Here is a 20,733-nt window from a genome sequence, read left to right as displayed (position 1 = left end):
AACAAAGCCTGTGAAGCTAACTATAAATTGTCATTTAAAGTAACAAATATACTAACATTTAATGGCTGTGATACAGTATTACTCATAACATTCTAAATACCAACTCCAGGCTGTTTAAAGCAAAGTTAGTTATCAGTCCTGTATACAACCTATGTTACTCTGAAACACTTACAGATGCATTGGATAGACCGTGTTCTTTCAGCAATCTGTTCTGTTTGGAATTACTAACTATAATATCCTTAGTCTTCGAGTCAATAATGAAATAATTTTGATCATTAAACACTACATTTACAAAACAGGACATTTACACAGTTTCATTATCATCAATATGTTTGTTAAAACTATAGAAAGTAATTATTCTGTAAAAAAATATATTTCAAACAGCAAAAGCAGCACGTTAATAGCAAAATTTACGAATGATGGGAAAAATGTGAAAATCCTATCAAAACTAAAATCAAATTCTGACTTTATGCAGACAATCATATTTCTAATACTAATGGTTGTTTCTATTGTAGCTGTATTCATTGTTTTCTCGCTAATGTGTATCTAACACATCAATTTGTAGGACTGTTCAGCCCTTGTTAAAATAATTGATACCATACATGACTCGAGGCTCGGAATGCTTTTTTGATTTCTCATTTATGTACGGCAGAGGTAATATATTCTTATTCGCATATAACATTTATCTAAGGTCAGATTTGGTGACCAGGCCCCAGTTGTTCAAAGACTGGTTAGAGATAACCATTGGTTTGTGGATTTTTTAATTGTGAGAAAACAAAATTGCTTGCACTCTTAAAATATTCACTGCTATGAATTAATTGAGAAAGGTCAAATTTACGTTTTATGTGTTATGTCTGCTTTTTAAGACTCTGTTTGTTCAGTGGGAACAATTCGAGTTTTCACTAACCACTGGTTAACATGAACTAATCTTTAAGCAACCGGAGTCAAAAAGTCAGTGTAGTCATGGCTTTGCTTTTCTGTTAGTGTTTAGTGTTATAAAGAGATGGTCGATGCACTGTTAACAAACAAAACCTTGTAATAGTTTTGTACGAATTTTCGTGACACGGAATAAACTGCATTAGTCTGATAAGCAGTGTAAAGTATAATAAGACATTCCATGTATACCCATTTGTCTAGTTTAGAAGGGAAAGACAATTAGAATCCCAACATGCGTAAGTATCTTTTTTATTTTTTTTAAATATCGTTTAATTATGAGGACTTTTCCCCCCTTTTTGTGGTCAGTAATATTTGTTTTTGTCTTATATTCACGTAAGAGATCAGGACACAGATACATATATATACGTTTGTTGTTAGGAAAAAGATATCGATGTTTTTAAATCTGAGGTCAGGATAAAGATATTTCTATCATGTAACTGGCACTGTCATTGTCGGAATACACCTGTCAGATATAATTTTGCTGTATTCGGCAATGACGGAAAACAGCTGTATTTTAGCATGTGTGGTAATTTGACAGATTTATTTTTTCTGAATTCACTTAAATATTACGTATAGAAATATGTATATTCCTGTTGAAATAAGAGATTTTCCTTGTTGTAATTAATTAGTTTATTTACGAAAATTAATAAAATCGCTGTCATATCTGTTCAAACTTTCAAACTACATTTCAGGGCGGAGCAATTATTTTGGCGAATGTCTTCAGTCAAAAATCAGCGTTAATGATAGAAAAAAGGATTAAACAACTAAACTGCTGACGTTTTCAATCAATGCTGCAGGGAAAACGTTATACATGGTCAGTGTCTTAAAATATAAGTTGTATTTTGGCGAGTGAGGAGGAAGACAAAAGTGATACTCTCCACTTATGTCTTTCTCCACCCTCTCCTCTCCAAAATACAGCTTATATTTTGAGACACTGACCATGTATTCTAAACACACACACACCCACACACACACACACACACACACACACACATATATATATATATATATATATATATTCTTGGTCAGGATTAAGATATCAATATCTAAGTCTGTGGTGAGAATTTCCATTTGTTCCATAAAAGTTCCTTATCATTTCTATGACATTCTATTTTCGTAAACAGGGTAGAAAGCAATTACTGTTAATATGTATCGACTAAGATCGGATTTCACGATCTTTCAATATGCCCTTTTAGGATCCCATTCCCACCATAATGCGCTCATGATTGCGTACTTAAAATTAATTCCCTTTCAGCGTCAGAGTTTGGCTTCCATGTTATAGACTACGTCATATTTGCTGGAATGATATCATTTTCCATAGGGATAGGTGAGTTGCGATAGCCTCGTTCTCGAAAAGATTATTATCTATGGATATCAAGCATTCTTTTAATGAAACCATGTTTGCATTTTTTCCTTTTTTATCGTAAGTGATATTTCACTTTCCTAGTATGTTGAGATCATTTGTCCGATCAGTATTCAATGGTTTTGGGAATAAGTTTGATGACGTGTTTTATGGAATCAATGTGTACAGTCAATATGTGTTGTTGAATCCCATAAGAAAAAATATCTAAAATCTTATGTTGTCTATGGTCAGGATACGGTTATATATATAGTATGCAAGATAAGATATATTTTTGTTTTTTTGTTTTTTATTAAATTCTGAATTGTTGACGTGTTGCTATTTTCTTGTTGTTTTTTAATTGAATTTGAATTTGGAATATTATATTGTTGACATATTGTCATTTTCTTGTTTTTAATTAACATTTGAAGTTTGATATTACTCACATGTTTCTATTTTCTTTGTTGTCTTTGAATGCTTTAACATTAAGTAAGTGAAGACAACACATGAATAAAATTATTGATCAAATTCCAATAAAGTAAGATCGGCACATTTATACACATTGATTAAACATGTAAACACTGTTATTTATGTATTACATTCCCACCATAAAACCTTGTATATTTCAAAAATGTATAACTTCTTTATCGTTGCATGCCTTTATATGCTAGGAATTGTACATTTATATACTACTGTAGGTGTGTATTCCGCCTGTTCCGGTGGAGGACAAAAGACAACCCTGGAGTATCTGGTTGGGAATCGACGGCTGAAGATGTTACCGGTCGCGTTCTCACTCGTAGTATCCTTTGAGTCCTCTATTCTGGTTCTGGGTTTCCCCGCAGAAATTTATATTTATGGCGGTGATCTTATTTGGGCCAGTGTGGGGTTGATGATAACCATGCTGTTTGCCACACGAGTAGCAGTTCCATTATTTCATCCTCTCAAGCTCACGAGTGTATTTGAGGTAATGTAACCAAGAATAAATAAACAGTAAATAGTGTATTAATAATTTAATAAACAAATTATTTTATCCGTTCCAAATGAAAAAACATCCACGAATATTGACGACCAAAAAATGTACCCCTAAGTTGGCTAGTTCTAGATATTATATATCAAATTAGGCTTCGGACAATACATGGAAATAATCTGTTATATCTAACTTTAAACTCACTTAACAAGACAAAACGACATGCGTTGGCAGTGACCATAATTGAAGCTATTCCGCCTCTTTAACAATATATCGATTCTCTTACACCTTGACAAAAAGTCGTTTATTCACATTGCAGGTAATAGCCAAATCCATAATAGGAATTCTGACGACAGAAATGATATATCTTTTGTTAACTCCGATCAGCAGTTTTTTGAAAAAAATGACGTCGTGTCATGTTGGTTACTTGAGCATTGTTGACTGCTTTGTTATCTCCCTTTGATATGAAACATACCAAACGACTTTTCGTATTATCTCATGAGAAATTCTTATTAATTAAAACTTTAGAACGCGATTCAATTTTCATTTGTACCGTGATTCATGAGTAATGTTCAAATTATAATCCTCGAGAATTTGTTAATAGGTTTATACGGAAGAAAATATTGGTGACTTCTACAATATATGCCCTTTAGTGATATTGACAAAAGCAATAAAAAAATATGTATAGCTACTCTTCTGAATCTACAACGCGTTGACCCCCTAGCATCATCTCCGTGTATTTGGGAGTCAACAGAACAATGTACCACTTATCTATCTTTTATTCAATATGTATTTGGAAAATAAACAGATTAATAATCTAAAGCGAATTTGAAATAATATGCACGTGCACGGTGGTTTTTTTTTATGATTTATTTCATCTTCGTGGTAGTCATGTGAAATAATTAATTTTGACATTTCACTCGCATAAAATCTAGACCACAAGCTATCATAGTATATCTGTTTATGTTTCAGTATTTCGAACTGCGATATAAAAGCAAAACACCACGCACACTAGGTACTGTTATTGGAATGTTGTATTACGTGAGTAAAATTCATATTTCTAGTACTTCCTTAAACTCTTCAATGTTTTTTTGTAACACTGTGCATATTTTTATATCGAATACGTTCACAAGAAGATACTTTCCAGCATTTTTTTTATTATTTCATTTATGTTTGAAAAACCATTTCGTGACTTTGCATGCTTTGGTATTGTCTTCATTGTTTACTGATATCGTGGATTATTGACCAAGAAAGACTTCATATGTACTTTGTGTAAAGGTGTCGTGTCATTGTGTTCATTACAGGGATGTACTGTCTATAAGTTTTCTTACTATTGATGTAAGGCAGGTAATCAATAGGATTATTGCTACTTCAGCACAGATCACATGGTATCAGAACTACTTATGAAATATTCATAAGATAACGCTAATATGTATGTTAATGGCCGTAACAAATATGAAACAACTGGTCTAAATACAACTTTAATAGATTAGATGACCTGATAAGACAGGGACATTGTGCAAGTTTTATTGACTGAAATATACGCTATTTAGGTTCCAAGCCAAGCCTTCTTTAACAAACCTTTAGTAAATATTTGATATATATATTAAATATTATTAAGTAATTGAAGATGAGTTAAGCTTGATCCAAACCAATATTACTAGAATGTACTATTTTTCACTATCATGGATATTTACAATATTTCTGTATGTATGTTGCACGACGCTTTTTGGTAGCTGAATAAATGCTGTAACTAATATACTGATAACCTCAGCTCTTATTTACGTGAGCCGAGGACGGAGAGATAGTACGATGATTGTGTACATTTTCCTATTATATTAATTAAAATGAATTGAAATTATAGTCTATAAATAGAAACAGGCTAAAACGCAGCTGTTTTTATTTCTTTTACATTTTTATTATTTTTTTTACAGAAATAAAATATAAATATCTATTTCCGGCTAGTTTGTAATAATAATAAACATAGCACAATGATACTATGACAAAGCACCACACTGCGTATATCATAATGAATTATCCACGTTAATACTCATTTCATATGATATTATACACATTTATACTGCATATAGTGATAATATATGATAAGGTATAACACACTGATGTAGGATTAGAGATAATTATATATTGTAGAAAATAAAAGAATATAATCTACTAATATACACAAGGTAATACAAATATGACATGACGATGCATCACCTCAAATTATAATATTTTATAATTTAGTATCAAGAACCGTAATAAAACTATATAAATAAAAATAATATATCGTCTTTTTGTACCTGAGGTACTCCAGGCTATGTTACGATTCATCTTAAGTAATGGCACGGTTCAAAATAGACACATGTCCAAGACGTACTTCTAAACTTATATGTAGATTATATCTAATGGTGTCATCAGTTATTACAAATATATTCTACATGTGTGTCTAATATTTTAGTATCTTTCACGAGTACGCATCATGAGTCAAGGATACAAAAAAAATTACATTGATTAGAATATGTAAATCCAAAATTAGTTTTCAATGTAAATTCAATGTTATTTATTCATGTCACTAAAAGTCTAAATTTGCGTATAACGTTCAAAGAACGTTTAATACGTGACAAGTTACTACGCAGCTGAAAGTATGGTTATCGCTTTTAATGACAATAATCCCTTTGAAATGTTTAACGTGTTAGCTCCACATTCGTTTACCATGCAACTGAAGGTCGTGTCATATGTAACCAAACCCTTCAGTTGTCAGGTTTTGTGTCTTTTTGTAATGGGCTTAATTATTTATCAATTTAATCGGATAATTTGTGTTCTCGATTTTCATTGGCGTAAGATTGCAAAAGATCTTTTTCATATCAATGAGTATCAAAGCAATAAATCGAAATTACGGTATTTATTAAACTATGAGGCTAGTACATCTTACCATCTAGATTTTAACAATTCATTCGATCTTATTGGATTTTCCACAGTCGCCTCCTTGGCTTCAGAATTGATCCCCTCAGCATCACGGACGCGTCCTAGAAGTATGAAACACGAGTATGATGCAGTTAAATTGATAGTTTAGTTCTACTCTGCCTGATTCTAAATTTGTATTAAGTGGTGCTAGTTAAGTGTGTGTCCTTTATATAACAATAACCCTTGAATATGCCTCTACCTATCGGGTCCGCAGTCATAGACCGCAGAGGATATCATGCTGTTAAATTGAGTCTGACGTTGATATGATATTTTCATATATTTAACAATTACAGGCAACATTGCTGTGTATGAGGGCTGATTGATAAGTTATGAGCTTCACATTTAAGGATTTGACTTTTGGTGGACATATTGCATTATTTTTCAATATAATCCCATTCACTATCTATAGACTTTTCAAGCGATGTTTAAGGACCTCAATACCACTTTTAGAGAAGTATTTTTCTTGGCCGTTTTGAAAGGCATCCACTGCATGAATGACGGTATCACCTGACCGATTGTTTGTACTAGGAATGGCATTTCTTTTCAATTTTGGAAATAGATGAAAGTCTGTTGGAGCAAGATCAGGCGAAAAAGGCGGATGCTCAATCAAATCAATTCAAAACCACAATCGTTAAAGGCCGTAATGAGAATGATAGACATGTGAACAGGCGCATTGTCCTGGTTGAACAACACACCTTTATTGAGTTTTCCGCGGCACTTGAGTTAAATGTTTTCTCTTAACTATAATAATGATATAATAGTTAATAGTTGATGCAAAATACGTGGCGTTGGTTGTTTGTCCCTTCTGAAGATAATCTTCCATCAGAATACTGTCAATATACCTGAAAAATGAGGTCATAACCTTCAAGGATGGGGGTCTAGGCTCTACTTACCACTCTCGATTTCCGCCACCTAACTTCTCACTGTAGCATATGAAGGGGCATCATTCCTTAGTGTAGCTACCGTATCAGAATGGATATTCTTAGGTGCTAGACCTTTTATGCAAATATTGAATCACTGCGGTTCCAGTGATTGTTTTTCCATTTCGCAAAAGCCACTTGCCTTGTTTAATTTAGAGTGCTACCTTGTCGCCATAAACTAGTCATATGACACCAGTCTTCGGGTACACAGACTTGGATAGTCGGGGAAAAGTAGAGCTGAAGAAAGGACATCCCTGCTTCATCAATCAGCCCTCGTATCATTAAGGATCACGTTATCACCCTGGGATGCATCAGTACAAAGTATGGCTTGAGCTTTCTGTAAAATATTGATAGTCCTGTATTCGTACCTTCACTAATTACCTATCATAATCAGACGAGAGATTGAGGGAAAGCTCATTAACTCCATAAGATTTCCACAAACACCAGCCAATGAATTTAATTCTTTCTTCGAATCTTGGAATAATGTACCCAGGTAAACAAAAAAGTTATAAATAGCTGAATAATGTTCAACACGTATGTAGATATTCTTGCATTTAAGTACTATGTTTGAGGAACATATGAAACAGACATTTAATCAAAATTACACCTCTGTGATATTTAGAACAAATACTTTTACGGATAATCTTGAATAACTTCGCCTGCTTTTGTTGTAGATATTTTACATGGGGATTGTTCTTTATGGCCCAGCTATAGCTTTAGAAGCAGGTCAGTTCATTAGAAATGAAAATAACAGAAAAAGTGTGTCACATACTTTATACGTACTAAAATGAATAATCAGAAACAAAATTTCCCTTCTTAACATTTTGACCAACAAGGGATCCTTTCCACTAGGTTGTATAATAACGGTTATGCTTAAATGTCTTCATTGTAATTTTTGTTCAATTTATTCATACCTAGATTGTATAGTATCATCATTGTCGTTGATAAAGAAGAAGAACGCAGTTACCCTTCTGGACTACATGGTCTTTTTCTTTTTGCATTAATCAAAAGTCACTGTTGGATTTTCCTTTTGCTCATATTTTGCCACCAATCTATCAATTTTAAGATCGATTTAAGATTGGTTTTAGTTGTTGTTATATTATTTCCTTTTTGATATAAGGTTTTACATAATAATGACATTTATTTGTATTCAGTGACAGATTTTCCATTCTGGGCTTCTGTATTCACCGTAGCAGGGACAGCCATCATTTACACCTCTATAGTAAGTTTGTTGTCATTATAAAATAGTCATCACATAAAATTTCAATCAGCGTATTAAATCGTTAACGTTTAAATTAATAACTCATAATACATACCCATGTATGACTTGGCTAGGATGTCAACTTACGTAAGTCAATTGTGTATAACCAGCTCAGTGACTGTCAACAGAACACTTTGGATAAGTTAAGTAATTTGAAATTGCATTCCCTTGTAGAAATTGCATTCCCTTGTAACATGATGAAAATAGTTGAAAATTTTCCTTAAAAGCGTTGAACTGTTTTGGGCGGTATCCTTGAGCACTGAATGTCAGCAGAAAAAATAAACAAATTCAATATGAACCACAAACGTCTATTACATGGTATACACCAGGACAGGGCGTATCAAAGGCGGTTGTTTCGACAGACGTACTACAATATCTCAATATTTCTCCGTAAGATGATATCTCAAGACGGTTGTTTGGACAGACGTACTCCGATGTCTCAATATGTCTCTAACGTGGATTACTCAAGGCGGTCGTGTGGACAGACGTACTCCAATGTCTCAATATATCTCTGACGTGGATGACTCAAGGCGGTCGTGTGGACAGACGTACTCCAATGTCTCAATATATCTCTGACGTGGATGACTCAAGGCGGTCGTGTGGACAGACGTACTCCAATGTCTCAATATATCTCTGACGTGGATGACTCAAGGCGGTCGTGTGGACAGACGTATTCCAATGTCTCAATATATCTCTGTATGTGGAAGATTTAAGGCGGTTCGTGTGGACAGACGTTCACCAATGTCTCAATATATCTCTGACGTGGATGACTCAAGGCGGTCGTGTGGACTGATTTACTACAACGTCTCAATATATACGTTTGTACGGAGGAAAATTAAGGCGGTTTTTGTTGAACAGATTTATCATTTTGTTCTGTTTTATTTCTGTACAGGGCGGCCTGAAAGCGGTCGTGTGGACAGATGTTTTACAATGCCTCATTATGACAATTGGGATGATTGTTGTAATCGTCAAGGTATCTATTGTGACTGATACAGAGTTGATATGTGGTGTATACATATATAAAACAGAGTAAACAGACATCAGAAATATCAACTAGCTTTTGATAAAAATGAACAATCTTATATCGATACCGTATGGATGTTCTTCCAAAATGTTGTGATCGCAATTTCCGAGCTAAAGCTTCATATAGCTGATATACGTGATCAAACTATGCGCACATTGTTTTCCAATATGGCGGGCAGCAAGGAATAACAACAATAGACATGAAAATACATATACAAATAATTTGTACTATTTTCCTCTATGTAGAGCCAGTTTAGGTTTGGTACTATGTTATATTTCTGCCATTCACTTTAAAAGAAGACCCCGAACAATTTCCATCTCAAGTACAATACAGAATGCATAAAGAGAGCAAAGAAGTAACCAAACCAAAATGTACCATATTATTGTCTTTGTGTGATATGAAGCTGGACGTGTGTGATAATCGTTAGTTAGCATGTTGGTTCTTTTGTTGTATACCTTGTTCTCATTTGACAACATGACATTACTTACTAGGATTGACCAAGATTTAACTATGCTGTTGCCTTGGTTAAGCAGAAGACGCTTACTCTTCCGGCACGCTTTATTTCATTCTCCCTGTATTTTTCATGTGTCGCCTTGTAATCTTTTTCTGTTGTTTTTATTTTATTCCTAGTTTTATTGCATTCGTGCTTGGAATATGATTCTGTTCATATGTTGGTATTTTCTGTTTGTTTTCTTACAAGTGCTTCATTTTGTTAAAGGGCACCATGGATGTAGGAGACTTCGGAAAGGTCTTACAAATCAATTACGATAACCTCCGAATCAATTTCTTTAAGTAAGTATGTAACGGCAAAAAGTACTTTATGAATATAAAGACATTTTAAACTAAAACAATAAACACGGTACACTCATCATTGCTCGGAAAGCTACACAAGCGAAAACTACATCATTAGGGATCAAAATATTGGCTGAAGTGTCGACCCAAACAAATCATGTAAAGATGTCAAATCGATGTACAATTACGATATGATTTTAAACAAAACCTGAGATATTGTTTTAAGTAGACAAGTATAATTCAAACTGGTGTCACAAGAATTGAAACATAGTATTTAAATAGGTTTTTAGAGAAAATATATCGGAATCCGAAAGGAAATTGTTCACAACTTTTCGGTGTACATTTATCAGAAAAAAGACTGACAAGAAATATATGTTCTGGGGTGCATCGTGCATACAAATATAATAAAATCGATTGATATCAGCCAAGTAGTGTGGCCATACGGTACAATCCTATACTGACCTAGATAAATAGATAATTGATGAGTCATGACAATACAAGATGGAAGTGTATGTGATATAATTTCTACTTTTTGTGAATTTTAGTTTTGATCCTGACCCGACGGTCCGTCACACATTTTGGCCTCTCTTTGTGGGATCAATCATTGGGTATATGGGAGTGGCCTTCAATCAGGCAACGGTGCAGCGCATCAGTTCTGTCAACACATTTTCTGAAGCGAAAAAGTAAGAACTTTTCTCGAGCCTAATAATGAACAGATAGAGTCGTGGACATACAACTTATTATCTATCTGTCATTAGTTTTTTGCATTTGGTTTAAATTGGCAAATTCGACCTGTGCCCTAGGATACATATAAAACGTACATCATCGGGTACATGTAGAATATACATCCTAGGTTACTTATAGAATGTACATCCTCGGGTACATATAAAATGAACATCCTCACGTACATATAAAATGTACATCCCCAGGTACATATAAAATGTACATCCTCGGGTACATATAAAATACACATCCTCAGGTACATATAAAATACACATCCTCAGGTACATATAAAATATACATCCTCAGGTACATATAAAATATACATCCTCAGGTACATATAAAATATACATCCTCAGGTACATATAAAATACACATCCTCAGGTACATATAAAATATACATCCTCAGGTACATATAAAATATACATCCTCAGGTACATATAAAATATACATCCTCAGGTGCATATAAAATGTACATCCCCAGGTACATATAAAATATACATCCTCAGGTACATATAAAATATACATCCTCAGGTGCATATAAAATGTACATCCCCAGGTACATATAAAATATACATCCTCAGGTACATATAAAATGTACATCCTCGGGTACATATAAAATATACATCCTCAGGTACATATAAAATATACATCCTCAGGTACATATAAAATATACATCCTCAGGTGCATATAAAATGTAAATCCTCAGGTACAAATGTTATGTAACATGTGGCCAATCTGGAATTGATATCTCATTTAAAACACGTCTTGCCAACTATCTTTTTCCTTCATAATTATAAGGAGTTGATATAATTAGAGTACACAATTATTTATCTACACAGAAAACTGTAATCAGAGTTCATATTGATTTATCTATTTAACAGGATGATATAATCAGAGGACACAATGATGTATCTATATAACAGGATGATATAATCAGAGGACACAATGATGTATTTATATAACAGGATGATATAATCAGAGGACACAATGATGTATCTATTTAACAGGATGATATAATCAGAGGACACAATGATGTATTTATATAACAGCAAGATTTAATCAGAGGACTCAAAATGTATTTATATAAGAACATGCCATAATCAGATATAGAATATACATCCTCGGGAACATATAGAATGTACATCCTTGGGTACATATAGAATGTACACATCCGCAGGTACATTTAAAATACACATCCTCGGGTACATATAAAATGTACATCCTCGGATACATATAGAATATACATTCTCGGGAACATATAGAATGTACATCCTCGGGTACATATAGAATGTACATCCCCGGGTACATATAAAATACACATCCTCAGGTACATATGAAATGTAAATCCTCAGGTACAGAATGATGTATCTATATAACAGGATGATATAATCAGAGGACACAATGATGTATCTATTTAACAGGATGATATAATCAGAGAACACAATGCTGTATCTATATAACAGGATGATATAATCAGAGAACACAGTAATGTATCTATATAACAGCATGATATAATCAGATGACACAGTGTTTTTCCTATGCCACAGGATGTCTTCATGAGATGACACATTGACTCAATATCCCCGTCCAGATTCATATAACAGTGTGATAAATGTTGATTGAAAATTCATTAGATTTGCAAATTGGCGATCTAAAGATAAACATCAGACAGCATGAATAGATAAGAAGTTATATATACATTTTCAGTCTTTATTGCATAGGGCAAGTACATCCATTTTAAAGATATATCATGTATATATATTTCATAAAGATTTCTTTTATATTCTATTGTTCATCATACGTACATGTTCTAAATCTTGTTGCTATCCAATCTGTTATCTCTGTGACTCTCCTGAATGAAATTCATGTCGCCTTCGAATAAATGCACGTTTATCATAGAGCTTTTGTGTATTTATAGGACGGCTACAGGCTATGTCTCTATCTTTAGCTGTATGTAAGATAGATGACTTCGACCAAGTTGTCACGATTGACAAATGTTGAAAAAAAGTAATCAGATGATTTTTTCTTTCTCTGTGGTACTGAAATAGTTTTATATATCTATAATTATGTTAGAATTAATATCTTCGCTTATTTAACGGAAGGTTTTATCTTTGTTATGAATGCAACTGGGATTTTTTACCTTTTCCAGAATTTTATGGTTATCTGGACCAGTATTCCTCATATTTGGTATTATCGTAAACATTGAGGGACTTGTGATGTTTGCGTACTTCAACATAGTAGGATGTGATCCTGTAGAGGCTGGAATTATCAGGAATGCCAACCAGGTAAATTTCTTTCTTCTATAATTGATAAGATACAAAAAATAAAATAAATATAGGTTTTGGTGGAGTGCATTGCTTTAGATTCGAAACTACCTATTACCTTAGACTATAGTTAGAATATTGTACAAAAGACACACAAGTGATGACACCATTTCATAATTTAGACTGAGATAAAGTCAAACAAAGAATTAAACTACAGCTGTAAGCTGTTTTGTCCTTCTAGGATTCGTCAGTGATGCTAAGGGCCGAATATTTGAAGCCTAGGAGGCAACCAAATCCAAAGAAATCAAAAGTCAAAATCAAGATGCGTGTATGAGGGTGTTCTCTGAATAGTTAAATTACATTTGGTGATAGAGATTGTGTATAAGCTACAATAAAAAAAATCAATAGAATGCCAACATAATCATAATTCAAACATAAAAATTATAAAACTATGGCAAAAGAAAGATTTACACGGAGACTCCTGAAAAAGTTATAGGAGAATGAGTCCAGGTGTTTCGGAAGAATAAGCGTCTTCTGTTTCACCCGCCATGTAAACCTTGGTCAATTCCAGTTAAGTGATGTCACGTTCGCAAATGAGAACAAGGTATACAACAACGAAACGAACAGGCAAACTAACGAGTATCAAGTATGTCCAACTTCATGTCACACAAAGAAATTACGACCATAAAATGTAACGGTAGATCATTTCAAAGTTTTGATTTAGTTTTGTCTTATATCAGTTACTACCATATATGGTGGTGAGATTATTCCATGGAGTTCCTGGACTCGCTGGACTGTTTCTTGCTTCTTTGTTCAGTGCCTCTTTAAGGTAAAATTGCTTCATCAAAGTATTGAATAGCGTACATCAAAACCTATTATTTTCCGTAAATCTTATTCAGAATTATTACTGAAAGATATTTTAAAACTTTTGAGAATGTTAAGAATCAATACAAACAAATAGAAGTCTTATAATTAAAACCTGTTTTTATGTATCTTATTTCGCCTCTTACAGTACCATTTCATCAGGACTAAGTTGTTTGAGCGCTCAGACAGTTGAAGATTTCATCAAACCCCGGTATAAGCATTTGTCCGACGGGAAAGCCACAGCCATCGCAAAGCTATCAGGTATGGAGTTTCCTAATTCTATGTGTTTTCTTGGACATTGTCTTTATCAAGTACATCATTTTGACGAAGTTGTTGTTTGATTTTTATATAAAATTGATGTCGTTCAGTAACGAAATAATCATACATTTTAGTTATAATCTATGGAGGGCTTTCTATAACAATCACGGCGTTGACAGCCAGTGTATCGGGATCACTAAGTCAGGTGAGTGCGTAGTTATATATTGAATGATAACTTACCAATGTCTACAGTCATCTTTATTATCAGAATATAGAGCAAGGTCTAACAAGTGTACTTATACGTAAAATAGACATGTGTATAAATGTCCTACCCCTATCTCCATTAACAGATGTCTTCACGGCATACATTATATCAATTACTGCATTTGCGCTAAACACGAAGTTACGCCTTTAACTAATGTCATCTTGATATTTGTGCGTGAGAATTGCTGTCTGTTTCTTGATACCACATAACCATGTTTTCTCATCAAGTATTTCACATTTACTATTGAAATAAGCACAATGAAAAAGTCATACAACTTGAATTATGATATCTAATTGTAATTCATCACATACATTTCACAAATCATATGGAGCTGTCGGTGACTGAAATTAGTGTCACGTTCTCAAAGTGAGAGCAAAGCTAAAGTTTCACCCATTAATCGTACAGTTTAACATGGAAAGACATGGACATTCAAACGGTATATATTCCTTTCATATGCTTTGAAATCATTATTCAATTCTTTGTGGCATTTGTTTATATACTTTGGGGAAACAATTGATTAGCTGATTACGATATCAACGTCCAAGATGTAAGATATAATAGCTTCAACTATTTTACAGTACTTGCAATACAAGTTTTAAGCTTATATCGATCACTCTTGTTGGCTTGCTCGAAAGTGCGCAAGTCTTAATATAGGAGGAAACCGGAGTACCTGTGGATAACCCACGTGGTCGGGTAGGTGACACCATACCTTTTCACGTCAGTACCCGGGGATAACCTACGTGGTCGGGTAGGTGACACCATACCTTTTCACGTCTTCTAGGTGGAAAGCGGATGTATTACAACACTTCGCCAACCGACCAATCAAAGATCAATTCATTTTCCTTTTTAAATATCTATTGGACATTTATAAAACTGATAATTCTTATTGTACATGCTGCCATTCATATTCCAACGAAATAACAATCCAAGGATATATTTCCTTTTTCCTCAGATAAGCGGTTCATTCCTCACCTGTTTTGCCGGGCCACTTTCTGGCATGTTTCTCTTGAGTATATTTTGCCCGTGGGCTACTAAAAAGGTAGGATTAAAATCATTTTCGGCACAATACATAAATATTGGCAATGTTATCTTAAGCTGATTTCAGTTTAATCAATTCAATTGGTAAATGTATTCACTGTCAACTACTATGAACTTTTTATTTTTTATTTCTCTTTGACCAATTGTCCTCGGTAACCTCCTAAATTTGCGCGATTTACCAAATGTAGAACCTTTGCAACGGCATGATGTAGTTTACTTCATGATTTGGTTCTACTGTATCTATTCTATGGGTTTTATCTAATTGCATGTGTTTAAAACAATGGCTCTAACATAAATCTTGTTGTTTGAATTTGTTTTCCTTTGTGCAGTCCATTGAGGTTAATAATACGATAAGCCTTGTTGATAGAATTTAAGCTATTTAAGCATTCCATGCCCGTCATTATGCCGATCAAAAGTGACAACGGTTCACGTGTATGTACACAGGTTATAATATTAAATTCAATATCCTATATTGAAATCCCAAAGAATTATTTATTTGACTGGTTTAGGTCTTTCTAAATCAACAAGCAATATACAATGATGTCAACCAAAGAAAGTATTATTCAGCGATCCCTAAACAATTACAAAAATATTAGACCAGTGATTTCGGAGTAGAAATCATCTCTTACTTCATCGACGACACCTGCCATACTTGGTCAATCCTAGTACCACAACCAGACAGAACCTGGTTTGTCTCACTTCTGCTCTTGAAACTGAAATGCTTGGTCACAATAATTACAGAAGTCTGGAATGACCAGCTTTCAACCTATATTGAAGAGACGAAATTCTGCTTTAATAAGGATCATTCTTGCCATTATAAATTCCTTTTACGACATTGTGTACATGAAGAACTATTTCTGTACAAGTCTTTCAACAACTACACAATTCTATTGAGAGCTATTTCTTTGTTTTAGTTATATCTTACCATGTACAAATTCCGTCATTTATAGAACATGTGATTTTATTATCATGTAAAGTTATCAACGTGTAAATTCTCTCTCTGTTAAAGGGATTCCTTATCGGAGGAATACTATCGATGATGTTTGTTTTGTGGATATCTCTCGGATTAAACTTCTTCACGTCTGCACCAAGCCAGCCCTGGCTGCCTCCAAACCCTACAGATAAATGTCTGGATGAGTCAATATTATACACAAACACTACAAGCTTTGGAAATTGGTCTACCAATAGCAACGATACGATATTTTCTTCCAGTAATTTATCTGTGAGGATTGCTGTTTACAACCAGGAAATGGAGGTTTTCACAGCATATGAGCCGTAAATTTATTTTATCATTTATTCACAAAAAGCTATGAACTTTTCTGATTTCATTATAAGAGAAAGCATACATTTGTAACATTCTCACTAGTGACTATTAATTTTAATCTAAGTTTGTATGTGAAGCAGTCACAAACACTAAAATGATTCATTATAAATGCTTTGATAGTCTTATGCTGAAGTTGTGATGTATACACTTTTATTGTTTCTTAATGGGACGTGAATTAGTACTTTTTCGCTTTCACAACCATATGAGTTTTCCTCAGAAGACGCTTGCTCTTATGGAACATATGGTCTTATTCTCAATGTACGTTATCAGGCGTCTCCATGTAAATCGTCCTTTTGTCCATATTGTTTTAGTTGTATTGAATTTGAGTTTGGATTATGTTGACGTGTTGGTATCGTCTTTTTGTTATTTATAGAATTGGACTTTTTATTATAATTCTGTTGACATGTTGGTGTTTTCTTGCTGTTTCTGTTTCACGTAATAAGGCAAGGCCTGGACAAGCTGTATTCGGTCTCGTTCCGATGGTTTGGTACTATTGGGTGTGTGATGGCTATCGCCCTCGGTGCTTTTGTAAGCTATATCACAGGTACGTCCTGGGGTTGTGATTATGATTAGTATTTTTATATCAATCTAATAATAAAGAAACGCAAGATAGCACCATGAATATCTTTATGAACCTTAACCAGTGCATGTTGTTTTTGCGCAATTTCGTATAAATCGACAGAACATTGGTTCTCAGAAACACGAAAATTGGTGAAATGGTTGATTAAGCCCTACGAAATTATCATTTTACCACATTCAACGAATTTAGTGGGATTTACTGAGATAAGATGTTCTTTCCGTCGTTAACTAGGACTTTGCGATAACCCCTCCTACTTTTTTCTTAACAACTAACACGAAATTTCCGTATATATATATATTGATTATATCTGATTATAATCTGAATTCTGAGGTTTTGCACCTTCGTTTAGCTTTTGGATCTGATTATATTCATTCGAAAATGCGTTTTTGATTGTAGACTTTCCCTGACGACTCCTCGTACGCTTTCAATACAACATTTAACGACATTTCACTGATATAATCCTCATTCACTCAAGTTACGCCCACTCATTCCAACCGTGCATAACTGTCTTTGTGTGATGATTTCAGTATGACCTTTCGCACAGAACTACCCTCATAAGGTTTTACATGGGTATTAATTAGTTCATTTGTACAATTAATCATAAAGTTATGTCCCTTCTGCAAAAATTGGTATGCTTATTTTAATATCAATAAATCAGTAATTCAGTCGTTTTTACACCTGTCACAGCTGCCATTGTATCTATATTGTAAAACAATAATGAGTATGATATGCTTGGCAAAACAGAACCTTCATGAAAGTTGGTGACGGACGCGTAGGTAGCAGGTAGCATTTTTCCTGAAATTATTGGTCATGTTTGAGATAGTCAGGTATAGCAGTTATAGAAAATGCATCATTACATGTATATATATTTATTAACTACACAACAACTTCCTTAATAAAAGAGAGATAATATTTGTGTAAATATAAAAATCCTCTGATTTCTGACATGTGATTGTCATGGTTACCAACTGAAAAAAATGCTAAAAATACAAAAACACTACTAATTCAAACCTAACACTACACCTTTTTAGAAGACATTTATTTCTGAGCACATGGCTTAAAAATCAACAATACTTGGCAGTATTGACAGTTTACAAACTACTTACGTTCCAGCAAATTCCAACTCGGAAATCCTTCGCAACATGACCACATATAACCACTATGAATGTTTTTATTGAGTACATAGTGAGTGTACTGCTGCCATAACTAGAACGTCGGCCTCAGTAATCGTAGATGAATATCTCAGATGTCTGATGCTTCCTACCCTTGACAGTTTGTGCTTCTCAGTAAGCTGAGAAATTGATCGGACGTAAGTGTGTCCTTAGGCATGCCGCAGGCCTCCCGATAGTTGTTCATTGAGGTAGACACCAGCTTCTTCAATAATAAACCTTGTCAATATACACTGGATGTCCACGGTTGTTCAATGCGATCAACATACAAATTTTACGGATCGTGTTTTCAAATTTGCACGCAGTGGTTTGGAAAAAAATCATTGACCTACTTCCTCCGTTACGAAAACATCAATTGACCATTCATAGCTGTTAAACTACGGTTTTATACAGATATCTTTAGCGATGACTAATTACATCTGGAGGTTTAAGACATGTATGTTTCACGGTGATCTGTTTACAACTAGATATATAGGACTTTAGAGGTTTTTTGGTGTTGGAAGTTAACATTTGTGCATACCTGTACTCTACAAGTAGAACACAGCACATTGCATCGGGTTAATCAGATGAAATAGACCAGGCAATTATTCTGTCTCTGATTTTCCTGTCAATGCATCGCTTAAGCAGCCTTTCAATGACAGTTCGTATTCTACAAGTTGGATATTACCTATTAAACATCATGTTGATAATGACGTTGGTCAAGGATAAAATCAAACATCACCGAAACATGATTTCAGGACATCCATCGGCAGAGGAGGTAGACGTGAGATACATATTGCCTCTTGGTGATCAAGTCTTTCCGTATCTGCCAAAGAAGGCTCGTCAATATCTGGAGTTTGGAGTAGATTTTGGAAAGGTATTTTCAAAATAATGTATAATATCATTTAATTAGTTCATGAAGACGTACGATCCTGTTCTTTGGTATGTATAACTGCTGAACTCACAATACTTTAAATCAGTCTTAGATTAATTATTGGTGTAGACTTCTTTAAGAACGAAATTATTCAGTTGTTCAGATGTTTTGATGTCATAAATAGTAAAAAGAAGTGTAAGTTTTTTTTCTATAAAATATGCAAATACACTGATAATCAAAACAAAATGGCAACAAAATTATATTTATATTTCAACTAACTCATTCCAGAGAAAACGCTGGCTAGAACAATTGGAAGATACGAAACAATCTGAATTGGCTGAGAATCTGAACGTCGAAGTGGAGATGTTCTAGACGGGAGATCAATTCAAACGATGGCCATGATAATGTCAATGAACAATTACATCGCAAAGATTTAGAATAGGTAATATGTACTTAATATACAAATACATTAGTATATATCACGCATATGAATGCATACAAAAGCAACCAGCATTACATATATGATTATACAAAACATAAGAATTGAAGAGGGCAGTAAAGGATTCTGGGTAAGCATTTCTTTTTCCTAATATCTGTATTTGGGTTTGTCCTTCCGTTTTAAAATCTTGAAGAATGACAAGACTGATGCATACAGTTGATGCCATTGTGTCGCATATATTGATTTTTGTAATATATTAACAAATAAATTCGTTTGCAAAATGTGTCGTTTGTTTGTGTCGTCCATCACTTTTGGCTTCAACAAAACCATTGCTCAACAATGCCGAAACTCTGGTAAAGTAAGTCTCAAAAGTCTTGGTGGACTACACTTATATTTTTGGAAATGTTAAGTTGATGACTCGCTTTCGGTAGGGGGCGCTGTTTCAGAAATTTGTATATGTATTGATTCCTTTAGCACGTTACCCCTTTTGAGACATTCGTATTATTTCTTCATATTTGACTCAACGAATTATTTTGACAAGGCACTCAAAATATCTAATATATACACAAAAGGAGGAGGAGAACCAACTATTGACGTTTGAGAACCGGGGTTCTATTTTTCTTTCAAACTATGTTAATTGATTTCAATAGAATAATCAGAATGGTTGTCTTGTATTGCTATAATGAGACGGAATTCATCAAAATGATTTTATTAATAGAATTTATCAATGCAATAATACATGTAAATGTTATT

General features: G+C 33.8%; 2 protein-coding genes across 2 annotated transcripts; both read left to right on the top strand.

The window, feature by feature from the left end:
- Positions 1-1,168: 1,168 nt before the first annotated feature.
- Positions 1,169-14,247, top strand: LOC132565558 (sodium-dependent multivitamin transporter-like). The gene is made up of 11 exons (XM_060230208.1): positions 1,169-1,172; positions 2,192-2,263; positions 2,974-3,239; positions 4,215-4,283; positions 7,801-7,852; positions 8,281-8,348; positions 9,280-9,360; positions 10,112-10,203; positions 10,749-10,886; positions 13,076-13,211; positions 14,203-14,247. The coding sequence occupies exons 1-11, from the start codon at positions 1,169-1,171 to the stop codon at positions 14,245-14,247; spliced, it is 1,023 nt and encodes a 340-aa protein (XP_060086191.1).
- A 2,404-nt stretch (positions 14,248-16,651) lies between these two features.
- LOC132565546 (uncharacterized) lies at positions 16,652-19,913 on the top strand. Its single transcript, XM_060230197.1, has 4 exons — positions 16,652-16,890; positions 17,383-17,483; positions 19,426-19,544; positions 19,830-19,913. Exons 1-4 carry the CDS (start codon positions 16,652-16,654, stop codon positions 19,911-19,913), a joined length of 543 nt encoding a protein of 180 aa, XP_060086180.1.
- The last annotated feature ends 820 nt before the right edge of the window (positions 19,914-20,733 follow it).

Source organism: Ylistrum balloti, unplaced genomic scaffold, assembly GCF_031769215.1.
Source record: "Ylistrum balloti isolate Yb309-2 unplaced genomic scaffold, AGI_CSIRO_Ybal_v1 Utg369576, whole genome shotgun sequence".
Lineage (NCBI taxonomy): Eukaryota > Metazoa > Mollusca > Bivalvia > Pectinida > Pectinidae > Ylistrum > Ylistrum balloti.
Note: the sequence above shows the minus strand (reverse complement) of the source record. Positions and strands in the feature narration are given on the sequence as shown.